The sequence below is a fragment of the Thamnophis elegans genome, chromosome 5 (assembly GCF_009769535.1).
Source record: "Thamnophis elegans isolate rThaEle1 chromosome 5, rThaEle1.pri, whole genome shotgun sequence".
NCBI classification, from domain to species: Eukaryota; Metazoa; Chordata; class Lepidosauria; order Squamata; family Colubridae; genus Thamnophis; species Thamnophis elegans.
Window position 1 is genome coordinate 730,045 of NC_045545.1, and position 16,162 is coordinate 746,206.

At 33.5% G+C, this 16,162-nt stretch overlaps 1 protein-coding gene across 2 annotated transcripts in view; it reads right to left on the bottom strand.

Annotated features, from left to right (window-relative positions):
* The window catches only part of DENND1B (DENN domain containing 1B), a 159,114-nt gene that overhangs the window by 89,625 nt on the left and 53,327 nt on the right, over positions 1-16,162 (bottom strand). For both annotated transcript variants that reach the window (XM_032218349.1, XM_032218347.1), the window contains exons 5-7: positions 9,474-9,587; positions 2,997-3,066; positions 1,334-1,414 (exon numbers count right to left, since the gene is read on the bottom strand). In XM_032218349.1, the coding sequence (XP_032074240.1) occupies positions 1,334-1,414; positions 2,997-3,066; positions 9,474-9,587 (265 nt within the window). The remainder of the gene's footprint in view (positions 1-1,333; positions 1,415-2,996; positions 3,067-9,473; positions 9,588-16,162) is intronic.

Below are 16,162 nucleotides of genomic sequence, written 5' to 3' on the forward strand. Positions count from 1 at the left end.
TTCTAAAGAGAGAATTTTTTGTTTCTATCGCCAATGTGCCCATTTGCAACTTTCAATATAGGTTTATGTGCCTCCTATCTCAAAATAGCAGGAAACCAATTTTCAGCCATTATGATGAGGAGTTTCAGGAGCTGAAAAAATGAAGACATGGGAGCTGCAAATGAGGTTCTGACACTGTCGGTTGTCCATCTCTGTGTTAAATCAATTTAAAATATATTATATCCCATTTTTTGTTCTTCAAAGAATTCAAACAGGAAATGAGTTATGAGTTACATCTACAATAATTATATCTTGTATCATGAATCGCTTCTGGGCAGAAGGCTGCTAAACGAACATCTGATTTCATGCTCATTCATCCAGTAAACTGGTTGGCTGCAATAAATTTCAATTTCAAAATACTTTATTTTTAAAAAATGATGTCAATGTGTTAGCCAAGAAAAGATTTCAGCTTTGCATTGAGCCCTAGAGAAAGCGACAGAAAGGATGAAATATATTTATGGCGGATTAAATTACTTTATACTGATTATAGTTAAAGACAGCATTCCAAGTACCTTTTGAAGTATGGTTATCATTTAACAAGCAGTATAACTTTTCACATAATAGTCTCTTATTAAAGAATTTGTACCGCCATATGTACAAACTATAACCAACGACCTATCTTTACGTGTATGGAATGCACCATATATGTATTATTGTGTGGTATTTGTTAAAATTAAGGGAAATGTAAAAAAGGAAACAGCACATTTAAGAGAAACACCAATTCCTTGATCCAAAACTACTGTATTTTGGATATCAGAGTATTTCCTAAAACTAAAATAGGTTAAAGAAGTATAATGGCCCACTTACTAGATTAGTACCGGTATCATTTATATGGCCCATATCAACATCTGGACTTTTGCCCTGGATCCCCAAATTAGAGTTAATGCTGTAGCCATTATTCTATCAAATAAGTTGGGTTAAATTTATTCAGAAGCTTTGTTTGAAAACAACTATAAGAGCGATTGTAAACAGCTTCTATTTCATCAAAATTAGTTAGCAAAACTGTTTTGAATAGGTGCCTTATTTCCTGCACAATTGGCATCTCTTGTAAAGTCTTTTAAAGTTGAGCCATTTATCGAGTAACTAGCAGCTATTCCTCCAAGATCATATGGGAGGATAAGCACAATGGAACACTCCACAATAATAATCAACATATTTACTCATGTCTATAAGAAGAATTTTATGGGAAAACCAAATTCATCACTCTTTACAGAATTGACCTATTATATGATCCAGTCGGGACTTTTAATATTTTAATTAAAATTCAACTTTCTGTAGTATAAGCCATACTTACCAAATTTAAGCTGATTGGAGTATTTGCCTCTGGCACAGAATGGTTATGCCATGTTTCTAATAAATCATTCAAGTCAGCTTCCTATGTAAAATAAGATTTTTTTTTTCAAAAATATATTCAATAGACACAAAGATGTCATTTGCATTCACTGTATATCAAGACCAAAAATAAGTTCAGTCACTTTCTATGCAAACAGAAACAATCACATTTTCCTTCTTTATTCTCAAGTGGACACATGAAAAATCCCATGGTTAATTTGTAAAATACTGCAGTCTTTCTATCTGTTAATCAAAGCTTTATGAATTATGATTAGATTTATAACAAAGCATATTCCTACATGAACATCCAAAGAAAAACATTTTCTAAAGTAATGTATAAAACTATGAAACAAACATTGGTACAAGAATGCAAAAAAAATAAACCAATGAACAGTACAAAGAAAGAGTAACACTATATAGATGGAAAGGACAATCAAGCCATATAAAAACCAAGCCAAAATAAAAATAAAATATGTGTAGCACTTGCCAGATTTATTTCCAGAACAAAGTTTTCTAAGGAACTGCAAAATCATTGAAAACTATACAATATAAAGAGCACTCTAGGTGCCTAATTTAAAAACTTTACAGCCTACCATTATAATCTAGATAAAGCAGAAATAAAATTAAAATATTATCATCAAGTCCATTGCTTCACTTTTAAAAATAGATTTTCTACAAACTACTATAGGGCCCAACATGTCTCTTTTGGTAGGTAATTCAACAAACATCAATACATTCCTGAATGATGCTCAATGATTTGATAATAGCCCTAGGATTAGAGTTTCTAAAGCTGCTCTTAGTATACAAAGCAGGTTAATACTTTCCCAAATTATCCCAAACTATCTAAATTACATTTTTAAAATGTAGCCTTTCCGGGAATTCATTCTATATCCAAACCCATTTTAGAAAGAGCACTATATAAGCCAATTCAAGGGACATTGGAGGTCTTCTAGTCCAGTGGTTCCCAAACTTGGCAACTTTAAGACTTGCGGACTTCAACTCCCAGAATTCTCCAGCCAGCAGAGCTGGAGAATTCTGGGAGTTGAAGTCCGCAAGTCTTAAAGTTGCCAAGTTTGGGAACCACTGTTCTAGTCCAACCGACTGCTCAAGCAGGAGACACTACACTACACTTCGGACAGGTAGCTGTCAATCTCTTCTTAAAACCCGTCAGCACCCAAACTTCTGAAGTCTTGATTTCTATCTTTACAGTTCACCTATTTCCGGTTTCAGAAATAACTTATAGTAAGTCTTACTAAGCATAAACAAATGACATACATTGAATAACATTATCTCTATTAATATAAATTCTGTCACTTTCTTGCATTTCTTCAGCAAATTAATTTAATATTTTATAATAAAGTATTAAAAGTGTCCACACTCAAATTCTATTCCAGGGTGTAATCCTGATGAATAATTTCTAGCATAGAAGTGTCATTCAATTTCCCTACTTAAAAAGGTTTTTAAATTATTAAGCTATTTATTTTAAAGAAACGTAATAATAGCAGTAACCTAAAATATATGTAATTCTTGATTTTTTTTTTCAAAAAAAGGAACTACTATCTTAAAATCATTGATGATTAGCAGTTCTTCAGAAAGTCATTTCTATTTAATAACAACAAAATTACCTGTTCTTTAGCTAAATATTCCGCCAGTGTATTTAAAAGTTTGTAGTACATCTCAAACCATGGCAAATAGCTGAAAAAACAAACAGAACACTTGTAAGAAAGAGAAGGAAGCATTATTTAAAAATTATTTCACTGTAATGCACTTTTTGAAAAACCTTAAGCAAGTTTGGATACAGAAGTGGAAAATTCACAAGAAAAGATACGTTTGAAAATATTTTAAACCACATAGTAAGAAGCAATGTTAAAAAATACTCTGACTACAATTCAAGTTTTGATTCAGCACCTTCTTTCTCTCTGTGGGAAAGGAACAGTTTTTCTTATCTACCTAGCTTACATGACATTGATACGGAGTTAGTGTCCTGGGAAGTATTGGCAGGAGAAAATTCAATCCAGACCTTACGTGAGGCCATCATATTCCTGAAGCACTCAAAAAAGTTTTTTTTTTAAATCAGAGCAATTTCCTTCTATGTCATTTTTCAAATATTCTGATATTTAGCGGAAATGATTTTTAATTAAATATATTTTATAATTAAACAGTATCAGCAAACAGTCAAAGATAAATATAGCTTTAGTCAGTACTGCAAACAATAATCAAATATCCTACTAATACACTCATTTAATCCACCTCTGCTCCCTCTTAACCCATCAGTCAAGGTTCAAGAATAGGAGCTGCTTTCACAGAAATGTGGATTTTTCTATATTTGTCTAGTGACAATAAATCCAAGACTAATTTCAATGGAAGCCTGAAGTTTCTTCACTCTCCAGAACACATTAATGGTTGTTTTAAATTTGCTTTAAAAAAATCTCTTTTGTAACTAAATACTTTAAAAAAAATCTTCTTTTAAAATAGAGCATATTTTGAGTCTATTTTGTTTTTTATTCTCAAAAGAATATTCACAATATTCAATATTCACCATCCTTTAAAAATCTGTAATTTCAACATTTTTAAAAGATCAGAGTTCCATTTTACGGTTGAAATACCTCAATAGCAACCATTAAATATTTTTTTAAAAGCAACCTTAAATTGTTAAGTGAATGATAGCTAAAACTGTTATAATGTACCTTCTATACTTTTATCCATACATTTGTCCAATATTTTCATTTATAAGATTAAGATGATCATGCATTCATTAGGCCATCATGTTTTATGAAAAAAATGTGCCAATTTTTCACACCCAAGGATCCGTGAAAGAGAGTTACGCTAGGCAAATGCACACTTCCTCCGGTACTTATTCCTCGCATAGCCCACAATAATGTCCAACCATGTTCTGGAAGCCTCCTCAGTCAGACATTTTGCCCTACTTCCTCCCCTCATTTCCCTCAACTACATGATTTTATTTTATTTTTACTGTGGAGCTTCCATCCATTCAATTATATAAAGATACACATAAATCCTTTCTAAAATCTGGTTACAAGGACTGGAATGGGTTGAGTTGAGGCACATATATGATAACTCATAATGATGAGGAACACAATTAGGATTTAAATAAGTTTAAGATAGACACTACTGAATCTAGATAAATATTTAGCAATAATCACACAAAGGTCAACTCCCAAAACTGGTTCAAATGGATGGAATAAATTTCAGCAGGTGGGCAAATGTTTCAACAAATTTGCTGCCCACTCTATCAAACCAAAAGTTGGAAACAGCATCTGCAAAATGAATCATGGATGTGGCTGTGTATTGGTTTTAATATCATTAGATGCTACCCAATATAGTCCATGCCTGTCATATAAACAATCACATGCGATATTTCGTTACTAATGAAAAACGTATTTAACATATTCTTTTAATCCAGTGAGCTGCCAGTCAGGCATTTCAGCCTTCATCCGAAGACAGTCCTCGGCTTTGTTGCACAAGGTCGATTTCCAGCTCTCTCGCACTTCCACTACAATTCTGATAACGCTTTTATATTCAGAAGTCAAAGGTTAAATAAAGGAAAGGAAATGTTTTCTGTCAAACAGTCAGGCAACCACTAACAGTCCTGAACTATCAGCAGGAATCTTAACTTCTAGTATTCAAATAAAACTAAGGAAACCGCCTTTCCGCAGCTAAGTGTCTTAATGTCCGGGGGCTACTCTCTGTCTGGGAAATTGACACAAAATGTGTAAAATTGAAACATTCTGTTTCTGGCGGATTTGCTTGAAGTGGAGGATGGGGTGGGAATGCTTCAAACAGTCTAAGATGAAGAACTATAGTACAAAGACTTCCAAATAAACCAATCTATCATGATAGAAAGTCATTTAGAAATCTAAGGTATTATGTTATAATAAATTTTCATTAATCATTTTCTAGGTTGAACATTTAAATGATGCAATTTCTAAAAATGCAATAAGTTTAACAGAAAGCTAAATAGCACTAATTATACCAGTTAAATTATTGTAATTTAGGACCACTATATTAGAATTATTGGGGGGCATCACGGGCCCTCAGTGGTCACAGACAGACAGACAGACAGACAGACATACATACATACATACATACATACATACATACATACATATATATATATATATATATATATATATATATAGAGAGAGAGAGAGAGAGAGAGAGATTACAGGCAGTCCTCAGCTTACACCCATTTGTTCAGCAACTGTAAAAAAATGGACTTAGGGCGAATCTTTCCCTGTCAATTTCCCACAAGCAAAGTCAATGTAACTGTCAGAGGAATCTTGGCGTCTGCAGCAACCAAAAGAGCCAACAGTCCTAGGCTACATTTAATACTGGAATAGAATCAAGATCACTTGAAGTGTTGATATCACTTTATAACACCTTGATAAGGCCACGCTTGGAATATTGCATCCAGTTTTGGTCGCCACAATATAAAAAAATGTGGAGACTCTAGAAAGAGTGCAGAGAAGAGCAACAAAGTTCATTAGGGGACCCCAGGCTAAAACAGATGAAGAACGATTGCAGAAGTTAAGTATGTCTAGTTCAAAGAAAAGAAGGACTAGGGGAGACATGATAAGAGTGTTCCAATATCTAAGGGGCTGCCACAAAGAAGAGAGGATCAACCCTTCTTCCAAAGTACCTGAAGGCAGGACAAGAACTAATCAAGGAGAGAACCAATCTAGAACTAAGAAGAAATTTCTTGACAGTTGGATCAATTAATCAGTGGAAAAAACTTGCTTCCAGAAGTTATAGGTATTCCTGTAACATTGGAGGTTTTTAAGAAGAAATTGGACAACCGATTGTCTGAAACATTATAAGGTTTGCTGCTTGATCAGGGGGTTGGACTCGAAGACTTTCAAGGTCCCTTCCAGCTCTGTTATTCTGTTATTCGATTACCTATATATTGCTGGTTATTATAGGATTAGCAAGGCAAATCTTGGGATTTGTTGATTCAGGGCAAGGTGGTAAGAAAGAATTTGCCAAACACCATTACTGGGAATCTGAATTATGGTGCCTCTGTACCTGTTCCCTGAGAGCAAGCAAACAGGGGAAACAATTTCTAATTATATTTTTTACTGAAGCAGTAAATAAGCTATTTATGAAATACAAAGCTGTAATAATTGATGGCACAGTTTTTGTAGATGGAGGAATCTGTTAAGTAGAAGGACTATAAGTAATACATAGGAACGTGTCAGATGCTATCTAGCTATTCATATAGCACTGATATCAAATATAGTAGAAACTTGGTTTCTGAGGGTTTCCTTCTACATATGCTCTTGATATTATGCTACAATCTTCACCTGTAAGAAAGAGTAATAGTAGATACTAACATAGTAAATTAAGTTGGGGGGGGAATGGATTTTAATTTAATGGTGATTAAATTAGATAATTTGGATTAGCGTAAGTACCATTTAAGATGACCTTCTAAATGTATAAAATGTAACTATATCCTGGAAAGGAAAAGATCATACCCCATCATACCATTTACATAACTTTCCAATATAATAACTATTACTATATAAAATCCGATGGTTGCTCGTATTTCTGTTATAAACGCACCTGTCTAGTTACCCAGAATTATACTTTCTAAGCATGTCTAATTGTTTTGTTTTTGTTTTCTAGATTTGCCCTCTATTTCTGACATCTTTACTGCTCAAACCCACTAAGCTAGCATGCTCCCTTCCTTTGCAATTATATGTTATATTTGTTAGCTTCCATGTTGTGCTATTATATTTGTTAAGTTTCCATGTGGTGCTGTTGTAACTGTCCGGTCTAAGATTCAGCTGCCTCTCTTGTTTATCTCTGAGACAGACTCCTCCATAATTTGTTCTAAGCCGCTAATATAGGTATCTCAGTTTTGTTTTAAAATGGCTGAATGTTACTTTCATTCGGTTTTTAATTAGCAATTTATTGTGGATCTGTCCTAGAGCAAGCTGATGAGAAGCTAATATTCACCATAAAAACTGTGTATTTTAATCACTTTAGCCTATAGTGTTTTATTGTTTATAGTATTTCTGATACTATTAAGTATTCACTTACTTCCACTGCAACTGAAACATACTAGCAAATGAATCACCTGCTCATAAAACCCTACTACTTCTTCAGTTACTATACTATTCCTCTTGAACAGCAATGCTGAGCTTTCTTGGGGAAACCTTGGCCTAGAACAGATTTCCATATAACCCATGTTAAATGTCCATCTCAAAATTGTAAGATTTTCATTAAATACCCTTTTCTGGCTACAAAATCTAATATTTATCAACCTTAACAGTAATGCTTCTCCACATTAACACTTTTGTGACTTAGGCTGGAGTTATCTAGGAAAGGAAAGCTTTTCCATTTTTTTTTCCCCCAGAGTGTCCGATATCAAATTCTAGATAGCAAAATGTTGCTCAAGATGAGAAGGGAAATAGCAGATATTCAAGCAAGTTTCAGAAAGATAACAGAGCTGATAATTGAAAGGGCCCCAAAATATTGAAAATAATATGTACTTCAGCTCTCATAGAAAGGCCTTTGAGTGTGTTGACCATATTAATATCTCCTTAGGAAAAAGGAAGGGACACGGTGGCTCAGTGGCTAAGGCACTGAGCTTGTTGATAGCCAGTGACATGTGCAAGAGCCTATTAAGAAAAAACATCCACGGGCCAACTATGGAAACATTTGCATTTTTGTTGACTAAAATGCACAAACCTTCATAGTAAATATTATTATAGTTGAACATGTTGATAAAATACTGAAACAATGGCATTAAGAAAAACAGAAGGCAAAAATCTATCAACTTTGGTCTGCTCTGTGACGATCAGTCCAATTCAACCCTCTATACATAATCTATTTTCAAAATTAAATGTTCACCTTCCATTCAGATGACCTGCGTTTCCACAGAGAAGGCTACTAAGCCTACACGTTGTGCACGACTAATGACTACAACTGAGAAGTGAGTTTCTGGTATAAATTAATGCAATTGTAAAGTGAGTCATCAGGTGACAGGACCAGCTCTTGCAACCATTTTTACCATGGTGGTTACACAAATCACATGGTCATTAAGCAAATCCATTCCCCAATGGGGCTTTTTCTGTAAGAAACTAGCTGGGAAGAGGACATTGAAACTGGATGTAAAGGCCACTCAGTTGCCCAGCACTCAACTGCAGTCAATTGATCAGCCTGAAGTGCCAAGACAGGGTCATAAATCACTTTTTCTGAAATCACTGTAACTTTGAACCCCCATTAAATGAATGGTCGTAAGTCAAGGATTATCTATATTCTACTTTATTTCTGAATCAAACCTTCCAAGAATCATCTGCAATAGGCTCGACATGTTTTAGCCCTTGAAGAACACCCAGAAGGTTCAACAGAACCAGAATATTCTTGCACAGACCATCTTTTATCTTTATATGTTTTGATTTTAATTCTAGTTTGCCTATTGTGAGCCACTCAGAATCGTAGAGAGTTGGCTGGCATATAAATATAATTAATTAATATTAATAATCATCCCAGTCCAATACTTCATATTTTCTGGTACTCATCCTATGGCCTCCATCCTCTACTACTTCTAACTTATTAACCAAAGGTATACAACACAACGTACGTTAAATTTCCCTTGAATCAAGGCAAATGCAAAAGTATAATGCAAAAAGCCTCATAATAAGGTTAGGATGAAAATTCACACATACATTAATATACACCTTGTTATGTTGCAACTCTGCTTTTCCTCTGGGTCAGTTAGAAGATGAATTCCTATTAATTAGCACCAGGCCTTCACTTCATTATCATAAGGCAATTTCATTTGCAGCTGCTGTGTCAATTTTTCTCTTTTAAAAAAAAGTTACACAACCATTTACATAACCTGCCAAGCTAGGCAAAACTACGCAGCATTTGTAAAATATCTCATTAAAACAATTTCTCTCATATAGGGGGAAAAAAACAGTCTTTAATGTCAACTATGCTTATTCTGATGGCAGCATATACCCAATACATCCATACCCATCAAAGCTTTCTAGCTATAGTGAGATCTACCATTTTTAACCAATAATTACCAATCCAAGAAAGGAGACAGGCCTTTGTTTTTCTACATAGCGGCTTACCTTAGGATGCAGAGACATACTTTGCCTCCTGATGTTAAACGACAAAATCCAAATCTTTGCTTGCTTTCAATGTCAGTGAGCACAAAAGTAAAATGCTGTCCGGCATGCGTTACCCTGGGAGGGGAGAAAAACTGTGTTAGGAGGCACATCCTTTAACGCTAAAAAGCAAACATGCTTACAATTAATGTTAATACTATTAGGTTAATTGTTGTCATAAAATAGTTTCATAAAATAAAATAAAAACATTTAAAATCAAATCTAAGTAACATAGAAATTAATATGAAAAGACTTTGGAGTGAACAGGCATAGAACTACGTAGAACAGTAGTCTTCACTTAGCACAGGGGTGTCAAACCGGCGGCCCGCGGGCCAGGTGCATAATGTGCAGGCCACACCCACTCTAGTTCCGCAAAGGCAAAAAAAGTTACAATACGTCACATGATGTCACAATGACGCAATTGAGTTTGATACCCGTGACTTAGCAACTATCTCAGACAGCAGCCATTCACAGTTACAAAGAGATAACCCATCTGCACTTATGACCCTTGCAGGTCTGTAAAGAAAATGAAAGTTGAAGTAAAATCAAAAGCATAATTACAGCTACAAACCAAACACTAACAGGCAATATGGGTCTTAAAAGTAGACGACACGAACCATTAAAAGGAAATGTAACTTTTTAAAAAGTAAATAGTGCTCCAAGCTGTTTTCTAGTAAAACCTAATATTCTAGTACAGGGTTTCTCAACCTTGGCAACTTGAAGATGTCCAGGACTTCAACTCCCAGAATTCCCCAGCCAGCAAATGCAAATGCTGGCTGGGGAATTCTGGGAGTTGAAGTCCGGACATCTTCAAGTTGCCAAGGTTGAGAAACACTATTCTAGTACGTTTCTCTCTGTTTGTTTATATGTATGTTTTAATATAATCTTAATAGCTAAAATAATAAATCATTGATTGGTGAAGAACATATATAAATATTCATCAATCTTGTTGACTACAAAGGAGTTTTTCAAGGTCACTATAATAGATGGCAACATTTTAAACACATATTTAAACAACAGGGTATACTCATCTGACAATGGAATAGATAGGGAGTATTTATATTTCTGTATTTATTATCAAGACATAATTTAAAGTTTTCTTGGAAGGCAGATTAAGAATTATATCTTTTTATATAAGGATATGTAGTTATCAACATCAAATATGAGTTGCTTGCCCTTCTACAGGGAAAAAAAACCATTTTACTGTAGATTTATGAGTCTCTGTAATTGTTCAGGAATGTGTAGCCATTCATGTGACAGAAAGATTCACATAAAAGTTATGAGCTGCTTATATGCCTTTGATACTGTTTTCATTAGCATATATAGCATACTTTCCAGTTTTACAAAAACAAATGTTCATAGTTTAAAAGTACAACTAAGATAAGGACAAAAAATTACAAAATTAGAAAGGATATGAATAAAGTAATTAGGGACTTATTTCACAAAACATATGAAGACAAAGTAACTCCACAAAGTTGTCATTTGGGGGGAAAAAGGGAAGCATAACAAAATATATAATTAAATTATGAAATTTGTTGACTAGAAGCTCTGATAATATTAATTTTATAAAATAAAATATTTAACAGTTTCATTAGTTTCAAGCATTAAATGAAACTGCCATATTAAAAAAGGACAATCTCAATTAATTGTACAAACATTCCTTTGTGTTTTGTTAGATGAAAATTGTGTGTGAACCAAAAAGGACACTTCTATATATTATCATTCTATTTTCTACAGTTTAATGTATATGTTTAACTTTCATATTTCCACTGAAAGATAATATATTCTACCTGTAATATTTAGTACATCTCTATCATAAGTCGTGTATTGGAAGAGTTCAGTGAGTTCTAACTATTTTACACTATAGCATATATTTTATACCATATAGCTGGTATGCCAAAACTCCACTGCAAATAACCTCCTATGCGTAGTAGAAGCATATTATCATTAATTTTGAAGCTAAATTGCCAGGGCTTTGCCAAGTCTGGATTCTAGAATTACTAGATTTATAATAAATCTACAGCCACAATTTATACCAAATTTTTTCATATGTTTTCTAATATTTGCCAGTGCATAATATAATATTAAGAAAGAATATGAATCTTTAACTTTAAATCATGCTTCTCAATAATATAGAGAATAACTACCATATTTTTCGGAGTGTAAGATGCACCCTTTTTCCTCAAAAGAGGCTGAAAATCTGGGTGCGTCTTATACATCGAATACAGCATTTTTTGCCTCCTGAAGCCCTGCCCCTTTACCAAAATGGCCGTGCATACCATTATGGAGGCTTTCAGAGAGCTCCTCGGGGCTGAGGAGGGCAGAAATGAGCACAGAATGGGCCGTCCCCCCCCCAGCCCCCAGCAGCACTATATAAGCCTCCATAAGGCTATGCAAGCACTTTTTTTGACAAAAAACAATCCCGTTTTTGTGAAAAATGGGCCATATATGGCTAATTTATACTCCAGTGTGTCTTTGTGGATCAAAACAAATGTAGTTGAAGTCTAAAATCTGGCTATAAATGCTACATTTGATGGTATATTGAATGAAAACATATAAGATGCATGTTGATGTGAGTGTTTTCTATATAACATGGTATTTATGTCTCCATAGTATGGTTTTACTATACTACATCAAAGAAGTGGACTCATTCTGTAGATTGGCTGATGATAAGGAAGAAGTTGAGGTCATAATGAAATGTATGAAAATTCTTTTCCATAGCTTCAAATAATGAAAATGTCATAAACATATCTCCAATAAAGGAAGTAAATGTAACAAAAGTATTTGGTCAACTGTTGGGAGGAGGAGCAAATGTCCCTATGGTACGGACGTGCGGTCTCGCTGTTCTGAGACTGCAGCTGATACTTTTGCCACTGGGGGGTCCAATCGGACCTAAACCGTCCCGAAGAGATGGTGAACAGGAAGACCACGTCTTGCTGATATCAGGGACAACGCAAATCTCTGATTGATACAAGAGAAGGACTTCAAGCTGGTGACAAAAGGCAGCCTAGGCTGATGAAGTGGGGACGGCTAAACAAAATCCTTAAGCAAAGACGTTAGCGGCGGAACTGATCTTCATTGTTTTGTTTTGGTTCGTATGCTTTTCTTCTTGTAACTATTGAAATGCTCCTCGTAATTTTTTTTTCTCTCTCTCCCCTCTGCTTAAAGTGAACGGACCCGTTTTTCTTCTTTGGCTCCTTCCTGTTTATTTTTCAACTTAAGGACTAAAATCTCCCTCTCTACTCTAACAAAAATCGTATATTATTTGCTATTAAACTCCATTTAAGAACTTTGTCCCTCCTAAATCTGAGACAACATAAGAAAGTGAAAAAAATACAAATTCTGCTGCTTGAAAGCTACAGGCTACAGCTTTTTTTGAAACCACACATTTTTTCCTGTTTCTCCTTTGATCTCACTGTCTTCGTGCTTCAAAGCTCTGTAACTAAAAGTGATAAGAGCCAAGGGCACAAATTGTTTACCACAGCTGTCTCTTGAAAGCTCTATTGGCACTGGGAGAGGGGAACCTCTCTCTTGTGAAGATTAAAGCTACAGTGGCAGTAATTTACAATTTGGAACATGGAGCAATTTACAGAAGAGGAAATTTTAATTTTGCAAAAGATTTGGGATGCAATTCAAAAGTTATTGGTAACTTGGAGAATTGACAAGAAGATAGAGTTTATACCAGAAAAAAATGAGAGAGATGGAGTTCCAAAAACTAAAGAGAAAAATGAACACAAAGATAAGAAAACTAATGATTTGATTTCTGAAATGAAAGTGGTTGAAAGTGAAAAAATGGGAGTTTGGAGGGGGGAATTTGATAGTCCAGAGCTCTATCCCAAATTTCAAGGCACAAAAGAAGAAAAAAGAGAAAAAAATGATGGTTTTAAAGAGAAAAATCTTATCAGAAACAAGATTGACAATCAAAGATAAATCAATTAAAGTAGCAAAAGAGATTTACCTGAGACAACAGACAACAAGGTGCGGAGAGATGTCCATAAAAAACTTTACCAATAGTGGAATAGAATAGAAATAAATAGAATAGAAATAAATAGAAAATTAACTCCACAAATGGCAAAAGAAATAAGACTACATGCCTTCTGGAAGGACACAGGTTGATATATGAAAAATGATAATAATGAAAAATAATAGCTAGGTTTGATGATTAGTAAGGAGGAATTTAATAATTCTTTAGATTGCTTGCTTAAATAAATAGTTGATAATGGTAACAAGGTATATTTCTATGTTGGCTGGAGGGGAGGAAGCTGGATGTAAGTAATAAATGATTTCGTTAACAAATATTAATGATAATAATAATAATAATAATAATGAAATGATAAGAGTTATAGTTAATGACATATATATGTACTGGTTTAATATAAGGAATTTGGATATAAATTGCAAACAATGTTTTGGGGAAAATGTTATAAAGGTGTAATGTTATTGGATATATGAAAGTAGATAACAAAAAAATTAACTAAGTTTTATAATTAGTAAGTAGTAATTTAGTAACTTACAGATGGTTATGTTAAATAAATAATTGATAAGGGCAATAAGGTATACATATATGTTAGTTTGATGAGAAGAATATAGATATAACAGTAAAGCATTTTTTGTTAACCAATATTAATTATAACAACTAACAATGGAATGATAAGGATAAGGGATACAGTTAATTATATATATATATATATGTACTATCATAATAAAAGGAACCTGGACACAATTTGTAAACAGTGACTTGGGGGGGAAAGGGGGCTTAGAAACTTTGTCAACTAATCTTAATTAGAATATGTTATAAAGGTTTAAGACTATGGGATGATTTTGAATAATTAATGAAATGCCATCAGGTGGTTGTGTTTTTAACTATGGATTATTTTAGGCAAAAGGACACTAAAACAATTTCAGTCAAATGAGAACTATGCTATGGTGATAGTAAGACCCGTTAAGAATCTTTGACATTTGATATGAATGTAAGTAATGACTGTGGAAGAGATGCATGAAAGTTAATTATAACCAATTGACACACTTTCTACAAGATGTAATGTAAGATGATTATTTTTTGTGTGTGTTTGTTTAATAAAAAAAAATGAAAAAAAGTATTTGATCAACTGTGATAGAAATTATAAGTCCTATTAGTAGTGTCTCAAATTTGGTAAATATTAGTGAATTAAATGTGAGTGTCAGTATTTATAGATGAATGCCAAATCATATTTGTCTAATAAATATAAATCTGGGAATGCAATTAATTGATACTATACTGAGTTTTCATATTTTTATTCTATTTTTTTAATGTGTCACATTTGCTTAAATATTTTCAAAAATATTAGCTTTGAGGTGCTTTTTCTTGTGGAAAGTTGACAAAAGAGATGGAATTGCTAGGAACAAGTTGTTTTGGTTATTATTGCTCACATAATTTTACCACTGACTAACCAAGCAGTAGAACAGATATGCCTCACTAATGCAGTAAATGAAAACCCATAAAATAGAATTATTTGTAGTTCAGAGATGAAGTGTGGGGTCCTTGGTGGTCTCTGGACTCACGTAGTTGTTTTCTTGCAGATGTTTCCTTAACAATGTACCAAGAACCCTACAAATGAAAACCTCTCCAAAATATAATATAATCTTTATTTATTTATTGCATTTATTTTATTTATTTATTGCGTTTGTTTTACTTATTTATTGCATTTATTTGCTGCCCATCTGACAGCTCAGGAATTACATATCTAATTGCTGGTCACCATTCCATCAGCAAATGCTCAGATGAAGCTTTTACAACAGCTACAGAGGGGAGGGGGGAGGTCAATCATAAAATTATCTAATCTCTTAACAGACCACAACGTTTAGAACTATAAGGTAGCTCAGAACTATTTTTCTGTGGGCAGCTGGTGATCTAGTGATCTAAGCATTAAAAAATATTTTCACTGTTAAGGACAGTGAAATTGAAACTGTATTTGACAATGAAAAGGCAGTGTTAACTTCACTGAAATCTTTAATTAAGCACACGGTTAACTGTTTCTAATTCTTTGCACAAACACTCAAGTCAGTTGAGTTTTGTTATTCTACTTCCTGCCTTAAATAAAATCTCTACACAAATTTTGGCTTCCACTTAGCACTACTTTAATTCCTGTATTAAAATATTCTCCTTCATAAACTGTATTACATTTCTGTATTCTCCTTTATAAACTGATAATTTATCCAAAGTTTTAGAGCTAATTATTTTAATGCTTTTAGCTTTGATATCTCTTTCACTTTAATATTTGACTCAATTATTCTCCTATGGTTTTACCTTAACTGCTTGGTGAGCAGTTTTTTCCTTGGCTGTGAGATCTGAATATCAGTTTAAACTAATCTAATCCAGGTAAAGAGATAAAAACACCCATTATGCAATGATTCGTTATTGTATTATGTCCCATTTAACCTGTTCACAGAATACTGTATATTCCTGTGTTCACATAATGATTTGAATTATTTTTTGAAACGGTTAACATTAATATTCCAAAATAAGTAGCAAAAAAGGAAATGTGATATTTAAATTTAAAAATAAGAAACTAGCACTCATTGAGATTTTTTTTATCAAGGGCTATATCATTGTGACTTTTCTTTTAAAAGCTCTCACTTCAAACATAAAGTATTTTTTTCTAAGTTGAAGTTTC